Here is a 21,639-nt window from a genome sequence, read left to right as displayed (position 1 = left end):
AGGTAATAGTTCTGTGATTCATATTTTAGAATGAATAATACTGAAAGAATTTGGGGGAATACTAAGAAATATGGATAAGAAACCACACAAAAGGTATTGGGATCAGGCTTAAAACTTTTAGAAAGGGACAGCTGAGATATAAATCTGAATCTAGCTACCAATATGCAAACGCACAAGGCAAAATGAAGTAAGTATTTGAAAAAGTTTTTGTGAGACAAAACTGGGTAACATGAGGAGAGGGAGGAGTGTTAATAGGTGCAAGAAAAAATTAGACACTTTACAGAGTACAGACTATGTCAGTTCTCCATAAAACTGGCAACTCTGAACATTACATATTTCTGTCACACATTTATGATCCTTAAGTATATGGATTACAGAAGTCTGGTACCACAGGCAGCGGGGAAAAAACTGTACTCTTGTAATTAAAAAAACTTATGTTTTCAATTGATTATATGCTAGATAAAGTCAGATGTCAGACCTAAGGACTAGTTTGCAGAAATACAGGATATTCAATACATAATGATCACATATACCAACACTTGCTACTGCTAATTCATTGCTTTAACTCTTGTAGAGTCCCTGGTACAAAATTATCCATGTGAGGCACATAGTTTCTTTTGTTTAAATCTTACTTTCTGTCTTGCCACATTGTTTCTGAGACACCACACCATCTTTAAAACATGTAAGAAATTGAAATCATGTCATATTCTGTTACTTTCCTAGAGCCAACATTTTAATACCATGCAATTAGTTCTATATTTAATAGTGAAATGGTAGCAGTACCTCTTCCGCAAAGTTAGTTTTCTTGTCAAGCATTTCTCGTAATGTCTGAAGAATTTTAATGCAGAGCTTTTCTTCTTTCTCCATTAGCTTCTTTGTGTGATTAATCAACCTTAAGGTAAAATATTAAATCTTAAAGAGCATTGCACATTGTTACTAAGCCATGCTACAATTTCTTCATGCAAAAATTGCCTGTCACTATATTTTTCCTCAAGGAAATAAAAGTAGACAAAAGAAATCATAATTGAAAAAGGAAATGGGACTTTCAACATGTTGCGAGTTTTTTGTTACAATTTGTATATCTTCTTGCCATACAGAAAGCAGAATTCTACATCCACTTTTTCCTGAATGCTTCCAGATTAAGATCCAAACTTGCCCTTTCACCCCTTCTTTATCTATTTAGAGATAAGCATGCATTCATCTTAACGTTTATTTAAAGGTAATTAGTGTTCATCATACTTGTTGAAATTTTAAAAGCTATAGCCTTTATACAACTTCCAACCTCACTAGTGTTTATAATACTATTTATCATATAATTAGCAAACAGCATCCACTCAAAAGGATCCAGAAGGATCTCCAAAGCATTCCTAAAACTTTACATGGAGTCACTCAAAAATGCAGTTATTTGGATGAAACATAACCATTGTTTACACATTCACACAACTTTACAGGACTGTTTTAAAGTCAGAAAACAAGGTATATTTCTGCCTCCAACTAAGACTATGATGGGAGTTTGAGTTTTAAATCTGCTTAAGCAGAAGAAGCAGAATGCCAGAAGAAGCCTTTCAGTCTCTGTACAGAGCAAGTCCTTGCATTGCTACTGTGAGAACACAAAAGAGGAAGAAATCTGAAGGCCTTAGACTGGTTTTCTTCCTTCAGTACCAGTGTTGACTTACCGTTGACAGAACAGTGTTCTTCGTATTATGGCCTATGATCAGCACACAGCAAAGGCACTGTGGCTACCCATTTACACAGACCCATTAACAATCTTAAATTACAGACACCTAAAGCAGGGTTGGGAGGGATGACATTGCATCATCTATAGCACAACAGAACCAATTATTTAAATTACTGCTAAGTTTGTGTGCTAAGGCCATCCTGGACTCACTAGAAACACCATGCAGGACTCTCCCATAGTCATGTTAACCAATTTCATGAGCTACGAGTCCGAAAAAAATCAGCTCTCAGGCCTGCAGTACTAACAGTGCTTTTTGAAGAGTTACATCTTTATCTTACGATATCCTGCATAGTCCTGCAAAACATTCTTTGCCATGGAAGTTAATTAAATACAAGAGAAACCTGTTTATTGCATTACAGGGGCCACATTCAGCTGCCCTAGACTTCATTTGGTGCTGACTTTGAACATGAGTTTGGACATAGGGAATGGGATGGGACAAGCTCAGAATTTAGCTTCATTTTTCCAAACATATAAAGTATATTCTTATAACGCTGCCTCTGCAGAATATGCAGAAAGCCAAGGAAACAGGAGAGCTGCCTAATGTGTCCATTTCCCTCACATTACCTCTGCTTAAATTAGAGTTTCTCAAGGGCATAGAGGGCATCTCACTAGAGGACTATTAAAATATATTGAACATCTTTATTTCAATGCACAAACTGCAAATTAAGCATCTAATAATTCAGGATCGGATGAGGTGCCAATGAAATATATTTTAAAAAGAGCTGTTAGCAGTTTAAAATAAAAATCAAAAGATTTATTTGCTTTATCAAAAAAAATAGCACTGCACACCCTACTTCATTATGAATTCTTGAAGATTCTACCATGGGAAGTCCAAGTTTCTGCTGTCAGTTTGAAGAAACTTAATAGCAAAAGCAGCCCATTAAGAAAATAGAAGCAGGTTGTGCCTGTCAGAATCATAACAAGCTACTAAGATTAAATTTCTAGGCAGACAAGTCAAGTAAACCTCTCTCCCTACTCCTCTCCAGACTCCTAAACCTCCAAAAACCATAAAACATGCAGCCAAAGACCTCAATTTAAGCTTTCAATATGAACTCAAGACTCCTATATGCTTAAGTCGCTGTTGAAAATCAGAGGCGAGTGCTGTTGAAAATTTTACCTCCCTGTCATCTTTTCCAAAGAAGCAAATAGGTCTCTCCTTAAACCACTTACTTGGACATGAAAGCACCACATCTTATCCTGGCATCGCTCCCCTCAGGAAAAAGAAGCTCTGGACTGTGCAGCACATCAACCAGCACTGAGAACTCAGCTTGCATCATGGGAGTGAACTGCTGCTCCAAGGAGGACACCACATCCTAGGAAATAAAGAGGAATGTCACTACAGCTGACCAAGAAAACTAGAAGAAAGTTGCTGTGGAGCTGCAAAATACTGTGGGCTACCTGACCCATTTCTGGCACTTGCTAGCCCAGGTTACAGTAAAGCAACCTCATTCCCTTCTCCATGTCACTCCTCAAACTGGGTGAGGAGGGGAAGGTGCCCATTACTATTCATGTTGCTATTCTCTTTCAAATTTCTCCTCTATACTAATGCCTCAGAAACACTCAGGAACAGTCAGGATGATGATGTGCTGGAAAAACGCTGTTTGTCATATATATGTTATTAGTATATAACCTGAAGTGTTGCTTCCTGCGTATGTAGGGTTCCTCCATTTTTCTGGGTTCTGCTGTTTTCTTAGTCCATAAACACTTGATGTCGTTTAACCACTACATGCAGAAGGTGATTTTCATCTCGTAAGTAATCTCCAGTGACACAAACCTGACATAATGGCTCCTATAAAGCCCAGTACCTCTCTCCACACCCCAAACAGGACAATGACATGTGACCATGACACGGCAGAAAGGAGATCCTTCTCTGTGGATCACTTTGGGGTAAAAAAACACACTTCCTACCCCTCTCTACCGACTTCTGAATTTAGATCATGAATCAAAAGGCCCTGAGTGTTGGCTTCACTTTGAACAGACACCAAAGAAGAGCTGAGTCCTCTGCTCCTCCCACCTAGAAGTAAAACGTTCACTGTAATCCAGCACTACAAATGCAATGAGTCTCTCTCTGGTGTTTTACCCCCCTGGCCCATATTAGATAAATGCACAGCCATTACTAGCACCCAAGCCATTTGCTATTTTGTACCTGTAGTTTTTCTATTATATTTCTGTAATCCCAGGCAGGCCCACCAAGAGCTTCTTTAAAACGAGGTCCACTGCGGGCTGACATTCTCCACCCCATCGCTGCCCTCTGTACCATGTTAGAGTGACTCTTCATGAACAAGGTGTTGACCTGGCTATCCAAATCCACTGGAATTGCAATCCCACGGTTCTTTGCTTTAGGAGGAAGAAAAAAAAAAAGAATAAATTTACAGTGGGAAAAACTTCAAAATCTTCTGCAGATCATGGCATGCAAAATCCTGATACCCTTGAAGTTGGAGGATGATGGAATTGGGGTTGGGATTTCACTTCAGTGGGTTTTAAAAATAAAGATCAAAACCTAAGCTGGTAAATATCAGCTATACTCTAGTTAAAGAAAGTGAGCTGTACCACTTAAAATGAGATGAGGATCATTTCCAGTACATATTTTCATAGATACAGACACTTATTTTATTAAAGCTTTTTTTTACTAACTCATAAAAAATCAGAACCATGAATAATAATAAGAGTAACAAAAAGAACACACATTATTTTTTCAACAGCTGGTTTTTCCTGTATTCAGGAGTAAATTTGAAAGATCTTCTCAGTCGACATATGCACATTTAGCCAATTTATCCCAAGTGCTGTTTATTGCTTTTCTGCCTATTTTTGTTGCAAAGTCCTTGAGAAACCAAGTGCATACAAATTAAAATTGAAAGACCATCTCTTCTTTTCTCTTCCTTCAGTTTATTACATAGCCAGGGTTGTTAAGCTATGGGATTCTTGGACATCACTGCAATATAACTGATAAACAGCTACAATTGGCAAATCCAGATCAATATTGTGATTTTTTATTTATTTATTTATTTTAAGATTTTGAGGGTAGGGAGGAGGTAACAAAAGACAGAGTATCAGAGAAAAAAACTGGGGGACAACTTGTTCCAATTCTTACAGTGCATCCACTATTAAAGTACCATTGCATACTGAACTGTTATTTGAAAAGAAAGTTTGAAAGACAATGCTAGAAGGTAACTGCCTTTTCCTCTATGAATATATTTGTACTAGCTGCATCTCTCCATTCCATAGAACCATAGATTTCACTGGAGATCAGTGACATTCTTCTAAGGCCCAGCATGAGTCGCCTGAAATTCAAAAAATAAACAAGGTATTGATGCAGTAATACCTCTATTTGAAAGATTAGGTCGCATTTACAAGATTAGGCTTTATATTCTACGTCTTTTTGTTTAGTTTCCATGGCGCTGTTTATGGTTAATAAACTGAGAAGTTGAGTGGGGAAACAGTTCATTTGGGGTTTTCTACCATAAGCTGATAGTAACTGACTTTTTCTTTTCTTATTGAAATGCTTTTTAAAAAGCATTGGCCCATATTGAAGTTCTGCACGTCATTTCTCTAAGGCATTTCCCCACTGCTCTGCGCTAACACGAGTGCTTTGCATAGAAGTGGAAGGCTTCAAAAATATTCCACCTCTCCCTCCCATTTCTTAAAACTTTAGGTTCTGAACTCATGATGTCAATAGATGCCCTTCTTTCCTAAACAGGATATCCATCAAAACCAACAGGAGTACATGCAAGCACAAAGTCATGCATGTGGCTCTGATGAAGGAAGGCTCGTATGTTGCCAAGCACAGTGAGTCTCAGATCCCAGCCAGAAACTTTCCCTACCCCCAGATACTACACTGTAATGCCAACATTTATAATAAAATTAAAATTGGCTGTGAAAACTCAACCCCCATCTCAGACTACAGCAAGCATGCTGTTATGTACATCCTCATCCTTTGAGTACCTCCCACTGGTGCAGGGTGCCCTCCTGTCCCTGGCTCAGCAGTGCCTGTGAAGGTGTATCCTGATGCAGGACCAGAGTCTTCAACTGCAGACTAGGGTGCTTAACTAGGATGGAAGAAAGCTCTCCTATTCTATTTCTGGTAAGCACTTTCTTTTAAACAGCTTGCCACACAGACTTAAAAAAAAAAATAAAAAAAAAAATTGCTTAGGTCAGGATGGGATGACATGTTTCCCAACAATCATACATGAATCATCATCATCAGAAGCACAGCAGTTTTGACACTGGCAGTTGATTTTTCCTTCCCATTCTCTACTTGCTTTGAAGGCAAGGTTCTGGATTATCATGAGGAAAATACTACGTATGGCTGGCCATTATTTCTAATGACTGTTTTCCATGTTACTTGACTGGGTTGTTTTTCAAGACATTTGCCCTGTTGCTGCCTACTTCTATTAAAGAAGCCCATTAAAGTTCTGCCAGGGTGGTTGGGGTGCTGTTGCCTATCAATGCAATTTATTGTGTCCTAATGTCAATCACTAGAATGTTATCGGACAATGCTTACTTCTCAATTAAGTGGCATGTATGCAGAATCCTGATATACAGAGGAATAAATTTAGCAATGGGAAGCACACTGTTCAGAGGAAAACCCAGACTTCTGTAGTCCTACAGATGCCATTTGAAGTTAACAACTTCCATCAATGGCTGAGTAGCAGTCAAGGACTATGATTGTTCAAAGAGTTGCAGCTAATTAAAACTATTACAAAGAAAACCAGAGAGAGAAAAAAAGATACTCCTTTGTTTTGAAAACAGTTCTTATATGTATAATTCCATTTGTAATTAAGATTTGTATTGGTTGTCAAAGGGCACTGTTGAAGTCTAAGCTGTAAACAAAGCCTTTGTCTTCTTTCTTTGCAGCTTGTAGAAAGTTTATCTTTCATTTGTTTCACATTTCATTATTTAAAACAACATTAAACATATTTTTACATTTTGGAAAGCTGATGAACAAATGTGAGCATAAATATTTATTTTTAATTTAGGTGTTGTAGGCTGCTTTCCTCTTCAATGTGTGTCAATCTCCCTTAAAGTATGAACATAAAATATTTAAAAGCATGTTTATTTTTGTTCCACTTAGAAATACTTTTGGACAGAACTCAAACTTGCAAAGTAGGGTTAGAGCTGGTAAACAAAGGAGATAAGAGGGGGTAAAATTCTGTCTTTCTCTGACTGGTGAACTTGGGAAAAAAGCATGTTACATGCCTGTATGTAAACTGGTACAATAGATACCCAGCAGGATACTTACCATGATGGCCTAGAACACGTCTTCAACTAATGTGGAAATCTGCCTTGAAGTGGAGGTCACAGTGCCTGCTTATATACTGCCTAAATCCCAGCTAGGGCACTCTGCACAGGGCTAGTCACACCCTGAATATACTATGCTGTTTTGCCAATGCCAGAACAACATGATTTGCTGGGAAATCCTTTGCATGACTAACTCTCTATCTAATGCTCCCTCACAATTAATTCTATTGGCAATAACTACAGCTGAGTTAAGACAATTGAGCAAACAGTACCAGCAGAAATGGTAAGCAACACAGTACCCCAAATTCAGTCAGGCCACGGCTTATGTTCCGTGCTGGATGGTTCTGGGCATACTCAATGCCCCAGCAACTTTCCTCCCCTTTCCTGTTTCAGCTATGAAACCGTACTGTGAGATGGGGACCCAAAAGAAAAGGTGAATATTAACGATGAGAATCAAGTACCTAAATTCAGACCTCTCTCTCTGAGCCATCTGGGCTCTATAGAATTCCCAAGAGCATTGCCCAGCTGCTAAGTGAAGGGCTGAAATGGGCTGTATTTTGTTGAATTACCTGCATGTAAGTCTTTTCACAGAATCACAAAAATTGGAAGCAGAAGGGCTTATTTCACAAATTCACTCCATTAACTTTGGTGGTATTTACAAAGTGTTACAGTATTTAGTAGCTTCGGTGGTATTTACAAAGTGCTACAGTACTTAGCTTCACGGTATTTAGTACATTTTGCACTACTTGAAGCAATCCCCAATGCAGGTTTTATGGGGGACACACAGGGGTTTCACCCTTCAGAATTCCTCAAGGAGGAGTGGGACATACAATTTGGGTCACAAAATACCCACAGCTGCACCTAGCTGTGAGTCCCTTACTCTCCTTGCATTTTACACCCCTCCTGTACTCCCAGACAGCTCTCATGTTCTACCACACTCCCAGTTGTCACTTAACAGTGCGATGCATATTTAGTTCAATTAATTTTGCTTCATGAATCAGTCCCTCCAGCTTCTTCATCATTTACTGACTACTTAACAAACACATCTGGATAGAGAGACACTAATGCTAGCAACAGCATGACTTTTTAAGGAAAATAAAAGCTTTGTGTAGACAAGACACAAGCCTGCCAATCTTGTACCCTTCGCATGGATGGTTTTTTCCAGCAAAAAATCTATGCTAAAATATTTATCAGTCTGTAAAAAGATCATCATTGAATTTTTCTTGCAATTAGGGAAACACAAACAGTTAAAATAGAATAAAATATGTTTTTCATCTGAAATGTATTATTCTTGCTGTCAAAAAAGTAACAACAGGATAATTATCTTATTTGAACTAAAAAATGAAAATGAAGTTCTAGCTTTTTATAAAATGGGAAAAAAAAGACTTAAAAACTCAAATGGGAAAGGAAACGAAGCATTTTCAAGGCTGAAAAAAACTGTTTTAGGAAAGTTCATCAATGTGGACATAAAACAAGTGTGATAATTCCAAAGAAGCATGAAAATGTAACCTAGATTTCATGTTTAATGTTTCCTATTTGTAATTTGACAGGGAAATAGAAAAGTTTTTAAAGCACTTATAAGCATGGTCAAGATGCATCACAGGAGGTTTTTTTTTGATTCTGTACACCCTTAAAGGGGTAGCAGTGAGATGAAACTGGAGAATGAACACAACTAGAATGGACTTCACCCTAGAGACCATTTGCTCTTCTTGTTACAGAGAATCCATGTTCTTTAATCCCTTTTGAAAATGTATTAAGCTTCATTTGAAACAAAGCTGCATTTCCTGACATCCCTCCTCCCCACATTTTCTAGTGGCCTGTTGATCATGGACATCCTTCCAAAGTTGGTTCTGAACCTCTCATTTACAAGCTAACTTTATTTAGGTTACTTGAAGCCTAACATACTTTATATCCTGATGATTTGGGTTCAGTACTATCCTTTAGCTAAAATGTTTCTTTGTGACCATTGATCTTCCTAAGTACTTTTGAAGAGAAACTATACAGGCCTTTGTCTTGCTATGGAAAAAGCATGGAATTCTATTATAAAGTCTCTTCTTGTCATACAATTTCTCCATTCTCCTGATCACCTTAGTAGTACTTCCTCTGTACCTGTTACGGTTTTGAACCTCTGAAACAGAATTCTTACAAAACTTGTCTCCAAGTTTTTAGCATAGAAACACAGATACTCTTTTTGCTTCTCCTGCGTAGTATCCTAGAGTACCATCTGACAACAACTAACGTGATTCGGCTTGCTAACAGATTTTTTTAAAGGGTCTACTAAGAGAAATAGTCTAACAAAATGTGAGTTCCTATCTGCCACTGTTTACTCACCCGGAAATCACAGTTATTTCATTATTGGTGGTGGTAACACAGCCATGCACATGCTACAGAAAGCATCCTTCACATACACACACAGTATCAGAGGGAAAATGCAGTTTCTATAAAACATAGGGGAAAAAGCTAATGGATACTACAGAGACAAGACTATAATATAACTAGATTTATCTAGCATGTAGCTCAGTACACTGAGGTGCTTCAACCTTGTAATAGAAGAGAAAACTGATGCTTAGGGGTGAACATACAAGAATCACTACTTAATTCAGAGGCTAAGGCAGTTCTTTGCAGAGGTCCTAGAAGACTGGTCAGCCCTGGGAAAATGACCTTTCTCCAATACCATTTACGATATACAATCCAGATCTTTAGTTTTAAGGACAGGTGACATTCCCCAATTGTACCATATGGGAAGACCGCAGATGGTTTTAAAGGCAAACTTTCTGGCCTCCACCATTCTCAATCTTGCAAAGATTACAGAATGTAGGAACTGAAAGTCCTTTGGTAATGAATTCATTTGAAATAAATTAAACTGTTTGTCTTCTTAGTTCCTCTGTTTTCACAAAGATCAGTGGATCTTTTAAACAATTTCCATGTGTAGCAATTTTGCCAGTGAGAAGACACTATTTTGATCACTCATTTTTGGATTATTTTTTCAGGCAAAAACTCAGTGCTATGTTATAATAAAGAAAACAGAGAGAGTAATCTATGTAAAACGTGTTAATTTTTGTTAATGTGATAATCTGCTTCAGAAATCCAAGAACAAGAAGCATTACTATACATAAACTATTTTGTAATTATTTTAATTCATCCAACTGTAGCCAAATGTTTACTAGGCAATAAAAAATTGATGCGCACTGGTATCTTTGTGTTCCAAATCTCTTGGAGTCACAGAAGGGTCTGCTGAACAAGTCAAGCAAGCCTCTATACTTCTTGCTGAACTCGAAGGCAGAAAACTGCCTGGAGACAAAGATGCAAGCGAAGCTTGAAAAGCTTATGAAGTTTTTCCCTAGTGGTCAAGTGGAGTTGAAGTACCAAGGTTATAAGAAATTAGCTTCTGCAACATATCCCTTTGTTGACCCAGAAGATAATGTACATTCTTACAATGCTCATAAGAAGACAGATGCAATGATCTTAAGCTCTTGAGGCAATACTTATATCCACCTGTCAGCAACATAAATACTAAGCACTGAGCAGAATGTATATTGCTTAAACTTGCTCTGAAATGGGTCTTTTAAAAGTGCATTATTATATGGATCTTTGATATCTTGGGAAATCTGTGTATGATCTTTCTTCCTGCTGAGATTCATTTCTAAATCCAAGGCTACTACTACAAAAAAAAAATGTTTGTTCTTTCAACTCTATACTACATTTATTTTCCATCAAAAGTCTTTGGTCCCTGCTGTAAATCTGTCCAATACTGTATCTCTCTGATATAGGCAAAATCTTTCTAGAGTTTTTTTTCATACCCTGCTGTGAAACATGAAGGCCCTAACATTAAAGCTGACAGACTCTCAAGGTGTAAAAAAAAAAGTTCTCACAGATTCCTAGCCAAAATCCAAACCTAGTCCACATATACAGACAGAAAAAGAGGCAAAATGAATAAAAAAATAAAATAAAAAAAAAGGAAAGGAAAGGCTGGCCTATTTGTATTATGGAAGAAACCTCTGCCTGCTCAAAGAGCACCATTTTGTGCTGGTGGAACACCCAGTAGACATGGGAGCCTGGTACACACAGCAATTACAAGGGCCTCGATTTTAAAAGTCATCAGTACCTCCAACTGGGGTAGTTTTTCCAAAGCTTTCAGCAGAGCAGAACAGGCCTACTCAATTAGCCAAGGCAAGCCAAGTTTGGCACCGTGCCTAAAATACTGAATATCACACAAATCTAAAATCTCAGCTAGCCACCTCAATTTTATACAGGGATGTATAAAACTCCATTTTCCACTTCTTTAGCTTGCTCTTTTGGAAAAGGCTCCTCAACAGCTGCTTTCTTCTCCCTTTCTGCACTGGCAGAATAAAACACCAAATAAAAATTTGTGGTAATTTGCTAATATGATACAATTGTACCAGTTGTATTCAATACTAGTACCAGTAATGAATCCTTAAACAGTTATTATGATACGGACAATGAAATCATCAACTTGCATGTTAAAGTGTGCTTTCAGGGCCACCTCTGAGGCTACCAGGCCCATGGCACCCCAAGATGACACACAGCCTGCTTGTCCTACTGTCACTGCTGGTGACATGAAAGTCCTGAAGGAGGACACATGGTGGTGCCTTTCATGGGCACCTCAGCTCCACTGTCCACACTTGACAATACCCAAGACAAGAGTGGGATCCCATGCACGGGAAGCCAGAGCAGCAAGAAGGCTAGATCCATAGGACAGCATAAGGGCACAGTTTAAATGAACAAATAAAACACTGTAGATCATCTTCATTATGGTAACCCACATTTCTTCCCCCATCTTGCTGCTGTGGGGACAAGTTCAGCTTGGCTGTCTCAGCACTAGGCTCAGGTGACTCTAAATACCCTTATCTCTATAAGATAACACAAAGACCTCTCCAAGCTCTAATATTTTTTTTTAGGTTAAGCTCCACAGAAAGGTAGGCATGGAGCTGTCTAGAAGCATCCAAAGTTGGTCTTAAATACACTCTTACCTGCCTTACTTCTCCTCTCTTTCCTCAGACTCCCAAAGGAAGTAATTTACTGATGACTCTTTCCAGAACTGCCAGAGGGTACCAGGAAAGGAAGTGTTAAACACACAAAAAAGGATTTGTGGGACTAGAGCTTTATTTGAAACTGTAGTAGCTGTAGCATAAAGGAAATAAAACATATTTGGCTTTCAAAGTTCTCTTACCAGATGGATCCATAATTAAGTCATTTGCACAACAAATAAAACATCTGAAGATTGCTAAGTTTTTAGGTAACTGCTATTCTCACTCACAAAAAAGTTAGTGAGATACTTTGGCTAAAATGTTAGATGATACCCCTGTAAAACTATCCCAAAATCTAAATTTAGAGTAGATTGTTACAGTGCCACAAATACTGCAGATGGTTCTGGGACCCTCTCATATTTTTTATCATTATTTATTAAAGCTTCTTAAAAATTGCATCAACTATAGCATTTAACTAGTTTCTGTATGTCTCTGCCTCTACTCAGTTTTGATTGATGCTGAGGAAAACCTTACTCTATAAATTCTATAGAAACTAGATTGAATACTCTGTTTTTCCAGTTGTGGACGAAGACTTTAAAATACTGTTCACAAAAATTTAAGTTAAGAATGAACTTTTGCCAGTCTTAGCTATGTACAGGTGAAGAATCTTTTTTATTTTTTTATTTTTTATTTTAGGATGGGATCACTCCCGAAGAAGTTTTAAATCTTTGACTAACGTAGTATTTGAATTTATTTGAAAGCAATGTAATTTCCTAGCTGCCCTCGGAACCAAATATGAATTAAGTCTTGGTGCCTGTGCAAGGCAATATACCCCTTTCATGGCTGACTGTGTAGAAGCAGTAAATGCATAGATCTGATGGTGATGAGTAAGCAGAGGAGCTATGGAGTGGCAGAATTCTGTTTTCCACCCCCGACTCACTGATGGGACAAAACCTGAACAAGCCCAGGATGATGACTGATAACAACGAATACCTCTCACAGGAACTGAAGGAAAAAAGATGAGTGTTCTGATGCATGATTCCATGCATCACTGCTCACAACAGCCCAACACAAATGGAATTACCTATGTTTTCCCATACCCTATATGAAGCTTCTGTTTTATTCCAATATCATAACTTCCTTGAGGTCAAGTTCAACCATCACTCATTTAGCAAACCCACCTCTGTGGCCTACAGGTTCACCTACCAGCCCTATTTGATGGAACATATTTGAGTGCATTATAAAAAGAGACAGAATTTAACCTCAAAGTGGGATTTCTTAAATTACCACTGTCACAACTGCATGATACTATAGTCAAAGAAAAGAACATTCAAGCTCAAGTAATTCTGATCTTAAAACACAGAGAAAATCAACGAAGGTAAAAACCTGGCACCTACCCACTTCAGCCAAAGTTTTGATACATGACTCCACTGAGGCTTTCTGAGTTGGGTTTGGCCAGGTACAGTTGTAAATTCTAAAAGCAGACTGCAGCAGCTGAATAAAAACAGGCTGATGTGTCTGAAAACAAAAAGATAAACATGTAATTTTATACTTTACCATCTCCTCACAACTGCCCTAAGGTTTGATATAACATAAACCACGTGCATGGGTGTTTTTTTTTTTAGCTTGTACATTCAAGCTGCAGATCAATTAAATTCTCTTGACTCTTCAGGGCAGGAGCAATGCAAATCATTTCTGCACCCCTACAGAGGCCAAATCATGCAATTTTTACTAAAATCACCACTGATATCGAGTAAGCACAGTACAGAGCAGAAGGACTGAAGAGTCTTCCTGGTTCTCAGGTACACGTTCTTTTTGTTGTAATGCACAGCATTTTTCTCATACAAATTCAAAGACAGACCTTGATTCTGCAAAGATACTCTATCCAATGAATTCACAAAAGCCAGGAGTAAATATGACCTTATTGAGCTGTGTGCTGTTTCAGAGTTGTAAAGGGTAAAAATTAAGAATAAATGATTTCAAGAGAAATTAAGCTGCTAGCCAGTGGCATGAAAAGAGAGAGAAATTGAAGGAGGATAAAATGGTACAGGATCCATATTCCTTCCTATGACAAGGTATCTCATTAATGGGCTGAATTACTTATTTGTCAGTCTCTTTTTCTTACCTGAAGGCTGGTGCTGTTATCTGAAAATGGAGAATTGAAGAAGCCACTTACAATGTTCATTACAGGCTCAGTGACATATTTCTCCAGAGATGTGTCTGCATGTTTACGATCTGTGGTTGTGTTACAAACCTACAGGAAAGAAGGAGACAACAATGAGATTCAGTATTTTCAAGTAAGCTAGCTATGTTATTTTGCATTTATTACAACCCATGTAATAAGATTTGTTCTTAGTATGATTTAGTATGTTCTTAGAATGATTTTTATATAAGATCTATCACAGCATATTATCTTAGAGTTCAAGATTTATTTGCAGTAGCTTGTCATTCTTCTTGAAGATACACATTGTCTTTTAAAATCCATTATCTTCTGAACTAATTCCTTCTGGTTGGCTGTCTATTCTTTCCTACACCATGAAAAAAGATCCCCCTAAATCAGCACATTGCGTTCCACTTACACATTTAGACAGATTCAAGAAGAAAATGGACCTTTCCTCCCATTGTGAAGCTAGGTTGGAAGAGGCTTTAGAGACAGATGAGACATAAACACATCAGGTTAGAAAGATTTCGTGTAATGTTTAACTTCTTGCTACAATCAATCACCACAAAGAGTAGCAACAGCGAAGCCCATTTGCAGAAAAAAAAATTAAAGAGCGGGAAACAGAAGGAAATACCATAGTCCATACCAACAGCCTTTCAGATTTTAGACAACATTTCTTAAGAAAGCCACCTGAGGAAAATATGAATGACAAACTAAAAACAATGAAAGAAGAGAATGAATGGTACTGGGACAACTCTGGAGCACAGAAGGATGATTAAATGGTAGGAGGATATGGAAAGATTTATACAAGTGAGTCCTGAAGACACCTTTTGGTACAACACTGAAAGTTTGTTGCTGCATAAAGATGTCAGGCTTAAAGAAAGGAAAAAATTACTGGGCCGGTATACATGCTTCACTGTTTCTTTTCTTTTTTTTTTTTCCCAACGTGTATTAACATTTATAGTCATTTTGAATTTGCATGTCAGTGAAAACAGTAGTAAAAGGAGACCTAAAAGGAGTCTACACAGAAAAAGACAGTGAGAAGGGCAAACAAGGACTATAGACTATACTCATCCTACCTCTTCAACAGCCTTTGAATAAGCAGTCCTAGTCATGTTCAAAAAAAAAAATAAAATGACAAAATTATTCTCTTTCACCTATGCAAGCCACAGACTTCTGTAATGTTCTAGAGAATCTATGCAAGAATAGAATTTATTTTCTTTACAGACTTCTGGGATAACTTTCAAATTACTATCTGAGCTTTTAACACAACCATGAATCTGTGTACTACATAGTTATCATTACATCATTTTATGGATGGGGAACTTAAGTCCAGAGAAGCTGAGTGAATTGCTTAAGGTCACAGAGAGCAGTTGGTGATTGAACCAGAGAAATAATCTGCAGCACCTGAATCTCACACAGGGCAAACATGCTCTCTAATTACACTGTGCCACTGTGACACTTGGATACCACAAGACACCAATTTCACCAGCAGTGTTTTAAGGAAGGTTACTGACGTGACATCCAAAAGCACCCACATTGAATGGAAGATTTGACTCATGGGAACACAAAAGCATTTTGAGTAGAGTATAACACAAAAGCATTGTCATGTGGTAGGCAGAGGAATAGCCAAAGATAACTTGCAACCTACAGGAATTAGGCATCTGGAGGAGCTCTGTCTGTTTTTCTATAACGTGTCAGAAAAACAAGTCATGGCCCAAGACAGCACATTTTTATCACCCCAGAAAAGGAAAGATTTTGGTCAGAGAAGCAACAGTGCCTAAACTGAAATAGCAAATTCTTCAGCCCTTCAGTTTGGGAAAATTATGACACCTTCTCTTCCCTAATCCTCAATGAACATAAAATATTGAGTTAATAATAAAGCTTAAAAAATAATTACAAAAAAATCATAGACCTAAAAACCTCTTGACGTTCTTCTGCCTTTAATTAATCTGCATGCCCATTTTCTCTGGAACCAGTAGTTCTGAGGCTGAGCATTTGTGATCCCAATGGGAAGAGAGAGAGCTGTGCAGCGCAAGCACAGTGAATTTAGAAATCAACAAAACTAAATTCCAATATGCTTTTAAGCTTTCCCCTTCACTCATCTAACAAGCAGAGCCATGTGTGGGGGGGACACAACTGTGCTCCAACACAGGTCTGAAAAATTCCCGTCATGGAAGGAATTTGGAAATCCTCTCATTTGCTCTTATCCTTCTGCCCTTTAGGGACTAAAAAATGTTTCCTTGTGGAAGAAAAAACCTGAAATGAATGAAATGGAGATGAAGATTGAGAAAGCAGTGTTTAAAAACCCCATAAGAGGCTTTGGGACTAAAACTCACATGAATAATACTTCAAAAATTCTGCAGAGAAAGCCATGATGACTTTACAGCTGTCAGATGCTGGCTCTTCCTTTAATCCTGTTCAGAATACAGCTGCTGACTTACGGAACAAGATACATGCAGGAAAGGAAAGCCATTCCTTGAGCAGCACCCACTTCACTTAGTGCTACACTCTCTTTCAGTCATACTTGGGAGAAAGTAGGTTGGCAGAAACTGTAGAAAAAGGGTGTCTTTGAAAGTGAAACTGCTTTTGCAAACTGAATTCATATACAAATCCACCTAGTGTCTGTTTTGCAATGTATCACATTGTTGAAAGAGAATGACAGTTGAGGACTAAATATTTCCTTCTTGGGTATAGCAACAGATAAGAAAATTGGTTTTTCTTTCCTTTTTTTAAAGGGAAAAAAAAAAAAAAGAAGAAATCCAACCTGAGGATAACACTCTCCATCTTTCACCTTACTGCTCTCTAATAACAGACTCGGACTCAAAGCTCACAAACTCACCCACTGACAGCCATTTGTAGCCGCTAAAAGGAAAGCATTTCCCCCTCCCCCACGCAAAAGCATCTCTTTTAGCTCACTGGAACACAGGGGATCAAAGGGCTCTTTTTCTAAATGCTTTGAAAGCTATTGTAACATCTTTCATGAAGCTGACAGCATTCTAACTGCCCTGATAGCTACATAACGCTGATGTATTTATAACACACGGGCTCTGCCTGGGACCCAGAAAACCAGATCTTAACAAATACACTCAGTAACATACACGACACAGCTACCCAGAGGGACCTGGCAGAAGAGCAGAACTGGCCACTTTGGACGTGCTCGTTTATAGTTCTTTTAGCAGTTAACCTTCACTGAAAGGACTAATCAGGCACCTACTCTGACGACTTCGCAGAACAAAATAAAGCTGCATTTTGCAATTCAGAAAAAACAGCATGCATACACAAAATACAGCATTAATAATATACTCGCTATTCACCTCTGAAGACCTGGAATCTAATCTCTTATTAGAAGGAGAAAAACAAACTCAGGGCTCACTAGCATCAGGATAACTCTAAATCATATGGCACCAAGCAGCATGTCTCCAGGCTCGTGAAGAGAACTGTGGACACAGCCCTCTTTCTGCATATGTCTGCTTCTAGCCAAGGGGCAAGCGAAATTGATCATATTAAATAGCTAGGGAGGGCAGTCTGTCTAGAAGGTCAGTTCTGGGACATAGCTGGAATGGGTAACGCAGAAAGGGATTAAAACAGGAGAAAATATTTCTAGGGATAAAAACAGCAAGATTAAAAAACAGAATCTCCCTCCAAGAAGGTTTCTGTTCTTAATTTTCAAATGAGGTTGGCGTGTCCAGAAGGTCTTTCACTGTAGAACAGAGCCACAGAAAAGACAAACAGCAAGAAAATAGGATTTGCAAGGTCTCATTACTACTGAAAATGGCTACCACCAAAAAAGAGAGAACAAGTGCTCTGGTGTTAACCTGCCCCCAGAAAAAAGGCAAAAATAAAAACATTTATAAGTTTTCTGTTTCACAAAGAAATGACCAGGTCCCTGTGCCTATCAAACACCACAAGTCTCTGAACTCATTATTCTTTTGGCCATAAATCATGGTGACTATTGAGGTATGGTATTTTCTCCCAAAAGGTTTTAAAGAAATTATTTTGTGGTGCACTACTACTTTGGTGGAAGTGTCTGCTGCAGGTCTGAATTGAGATTCTTTTACCTTTCCTTCTCTAATTTCAACAAAACAAAGAATGTAAGGAGTAAAAACATGGAGGATTATAAAATGTAATGGACCATGGACCAGGAAAGGATAGGCATGCACTAAGACAATGTGCTTTGTAACACCTCTAAAATGCCGTCCAGCAACAATGATCAAATACAGGCCACAAGCACAAAAAAAAAGTGTTTCTACTTCTTCACAGAAAGAGCAACTCTATCATTTGGCATTAATAGTAGGCTCTTACAAGAAACATTACCTTCAAGAAAAGGGATATGAAATATAAGCTGCACTCATTATGTCACACTAGCTTCCCCTCATAGTTTCGCTACTGTATGTTATCCTTCTTTAAGTCATCAGTCTCCCTGCTTTTCTGCCTCCAAAGTATCAGGAAATGGAAGCCTAAAACAACTGATGACTGGAAACTTAATGCAACAAGTAATGACACCAAGAAAATGACTGGGGTCCACAGGAATTGAATGCCTACAGTACTAACCCTGTCCCATCACCTTGCAGTTGATAGCTTATACACAAATTAGCTCTACACCTGCCTTTCGCAGCCCCGAGAATGTAGAGATAGTAGAATAAAAGGCAAAAAACAGGTCAAGGTGAAATTAAAGAAGGAATATGAGAAAGAATTTCTTTATCCCTGACCTTCACTGTATTAATAGCGTAAACCAAGGAAATTACAGAGGTTTTTGTTGTTTGTTTGTTTTTAATTACTACTGCAATGAGATATAACACACACTCACAGAAGAACACATTTTCAACCCAATTCATTGTGAGTCAAACCCATACATATGACTTATTTTTCTGGAAGAAAAGAGAAGGGGACATTGGTTCCAAAATACCCTTTTAGAAAGAGAAGACTGTTAGCAATTAGCAGGTTGAATGATGATAAATAAAATACAATAGAAATGGCAATCTGATTTAAAAAAATCTGTTTATATTCAACCTTGGAAAGAGTAGTTAATAAAATAAATGAAGTTCGCAGAAAGAAGTTATTGACAGTTCAGTTGTCATCAACAACTATACTGCAATATTCATAAAGCTTACCCTTGCCATATCAACAAGGAAGTTCTCAAATAACTTCCAAATATGGTTACTGGCATAGATTTCTTTCATTTCCACTTCAGTGTCCACGTAGCAGTGGTTAACAAAATTAACATAGGCAATTTTCACCTGCAGGAACAGCAAATGCACAAACAATATGAAATAGAACAACAAAAACCGTTAGCATTCTGTTGTCTACCTGCAAAAACACTGAATGATAAAGATCATCCTTTACATAATAAGAAACACCAATAGCAGTAATACTGTACATTTAGTTCTGAAGATTTAAGTGGTAAGTGTGGCAACAAATGCATTAATGTACTTAATGAATGATCACGTGAAGAAAAATTAAGAGGTTTTGCAAACACACTAACATTAACCCCCCTAACAAAGCAAATCAATAATATATCTGATACTAAAATGACATTCAGACTACAAGGGCCTGGCTCCAAAGTCAGGAACTGTCAAAACGGAGGACACCCAGGTACTAGTCAGATGATCCTTGTGGGCTGATACCTTGCAACAGGCTTGCTAAATACCAGAAAAAGGTCTTTAACAGAGCTGAGACTGCAATCCCTATTTTCCTACAATCCTATGCAGTACTTATACTCAGGGTGGGTATAACTCAGACTCAAATGGAAGAGAAAGCTTGTGCAGCACTGGAACTACAGACATTAACATTAGGAGGAATTTTTGAGCAAAGCAAGCATTTTTCCTTATAAGAAAAGAATCAGTTATCACAAGGTGACTTTCTCATGGCACGGAGGGATTATTTATTTCTGCAAGGCCCAACTGCATTGATATGAGAGCCATGCCTCCAAGAGATAGCCTGTAGAAATCTTCACACCTCTGACCAATGCATAGGACCAGAACAAGTTCCTGCAGAGATTGTGTAAAGATTCCTTTTGATCACATCAGGTTTGGTACAAGCACTTCCATTCTCATCAGCCTGAGGTATCACAGTCCTGCTGAACCATGACTGGTAGTACGTGCAGAATTAGGCCTCTATAAGCAGTGAATAAAAACATTTGCCAGACTGGAGCTGAAGTTAATAAAAAAAAAAAAAAAAGACTTCACAAAGCTCCCACTGATTTCAGCGTGTCCAGAATGTTACCCCACAGTTGTCAACAAATTGAGGCAGTGGCAAAATATTAACTTGACAAATCACTCTCAGAAAATCACAAAAAAATGACACATCACAAGCTGACTAACAAAGTGCTGTACAAGGGAGAGTTTTCTATTTAAGAAAATACTAGCTATCTTTTCTCATTTAGTCAACTTAACAAGCAACACCTTTTTCCAGCCTGTTTTCTGTGCAAATATTTAACTTTTCAAGATATTAGAAATAACAAAACATTTTCTGAGTTTCTAAAAATTGTAAGTCTGCTTCATCATTCAGTGAGTCTTACCTCAGGTATGCAGTCATCATGGGTCACCACTCTCACTATATCATCCAGTGGCAGGAGTGAATTGCACTTGATCTCTGTATATACGTTTTTCCCTTCTGTACAAGCTGCTAGCAATTCCACTAGAGTGATGTGATATGCTAAAGGTCCACTCTCATCTGCTCGATCTCGCTCTGAACACATCATTTGGAGTAGAACTGGAAATGATGCTCTGTCATTGTAGAATATCAGCACATCTTCACCACCATTTATCAGCTGAAAAAGATACCACAAAGCTTTAAGTGCCCTGCAATGCAATCATTTTCTTAATTATTTAGTTCTACCTTTAAGTACACAAAGATTCTCCAGCTAGAGAGAGCATTCTGGAAAAAAAAAAAATTAGTCTGATATGGCTTACCAAATGCACATTTCAAAACAATAGCCAAGGCAAACTTCTGCTCTTATCTACTATAAGTGCAAATCTGGAACAACTCAACAAGGAATGAGCTAATGCGAGGTGAACTTCAAGTTTAATCTCTATGTAACTCTGTGTTTACCTAAGAGATTATGCCATCCTCATTATTCCCACTATCTCAACGTTTGTTTGAAGTTAATTAATTGCCCTTACCTCCTGTTATGAGGCCGGGATGAATTATTATCCCTATTTTACAGGTAGGGACTTGAGGTACAGAAATTAAATCTTACGTGCTACCTCACACAAAAAGCCTGTGGCTCACCCAGAATTTAACCATTCTTCTGTTAGGAAGAGCTCAGCAACTGAAACAAGGATGAGTCTTCCTAACTGTGCAAATTTGGCAGGTGAGTCTTGACACTGTCATTGCCATGCCAGCACTTCCATTTAACAGAGAACTGGTGTATGTGATAAATATTTGATTTTGCTACAAGTACATTGCTCATCTCAGGAGGATCCAGAGCAGAAGTGGATGTTGGCAGCACCATTTCAGCAGATCTCACAGAAAAGTTTTGCTCTAATACTGTTTCGTACGTCCTTCACACA

At 38.0% G+C, this 21,639-nt stretch overlaps 1 protein-coding gene across 12 annotated transcripts in view; it reads right to left on the bottom strand.

The window, feature by feature from the left end:
* ITPR2 (inositol 1,4,5-trisphosphate receptor type 2) overlaps nt 1-21,639 on the bottom strand; it is a 266,325-nt gene that overhangs the window by 115,957 nt on the left and 128,729 nt on the right. For all 12 annotated transcript variants that reach the window (XR_014578295.1, XM_083820748.1, XM_083820746.1 and 9 more), the window contains 7 exons: nt 20,646-20,897; nt 19,240-19,365; nt 14,090-14,218; nt 13,362-13,482; nt 3,885-4,075; nt 2,909-3,051; nt 784-892 (listed from right to left, as the gene is read on the bottom strand). Coding sequence is in view for 11 of the 12 variants with exons in the window: in XM_083820748.1 (XP_083676874.1) it covers nt 784-892; nt 2,909-3,051; nt 3,885-4,075; nt 13,362-13,482; nt 14,090-14,218; nt 19,240-19,365; nt 20,646-20,897 (1,071 nt within the window). In the remaining variant the exon portion in view is untranslated. The remainder of the gene's footprint in view (nt 1-783; nt 893-2,908; nt 3,052-3,884; nt 4,076-13,361; nt 13,483-14,089; nt 14,219-19,239; nt 19,366-20,645; nt 20,898-21,639) is intronic.

The sequence above is a fragment of the Anser anser genome, assembly GCF_964211835.1.
Source record: "Anser anser genome assembly, chromosome: 1".
Taxonomy (NCBI): Eukaryota; Metazoa; Chordata; class Aves; order Anseriformes; family Anatidae; genus Anser; species Anser anser.
This window is presented reverse-complemented; position numbering and strand designations above follow the sequence as displayed.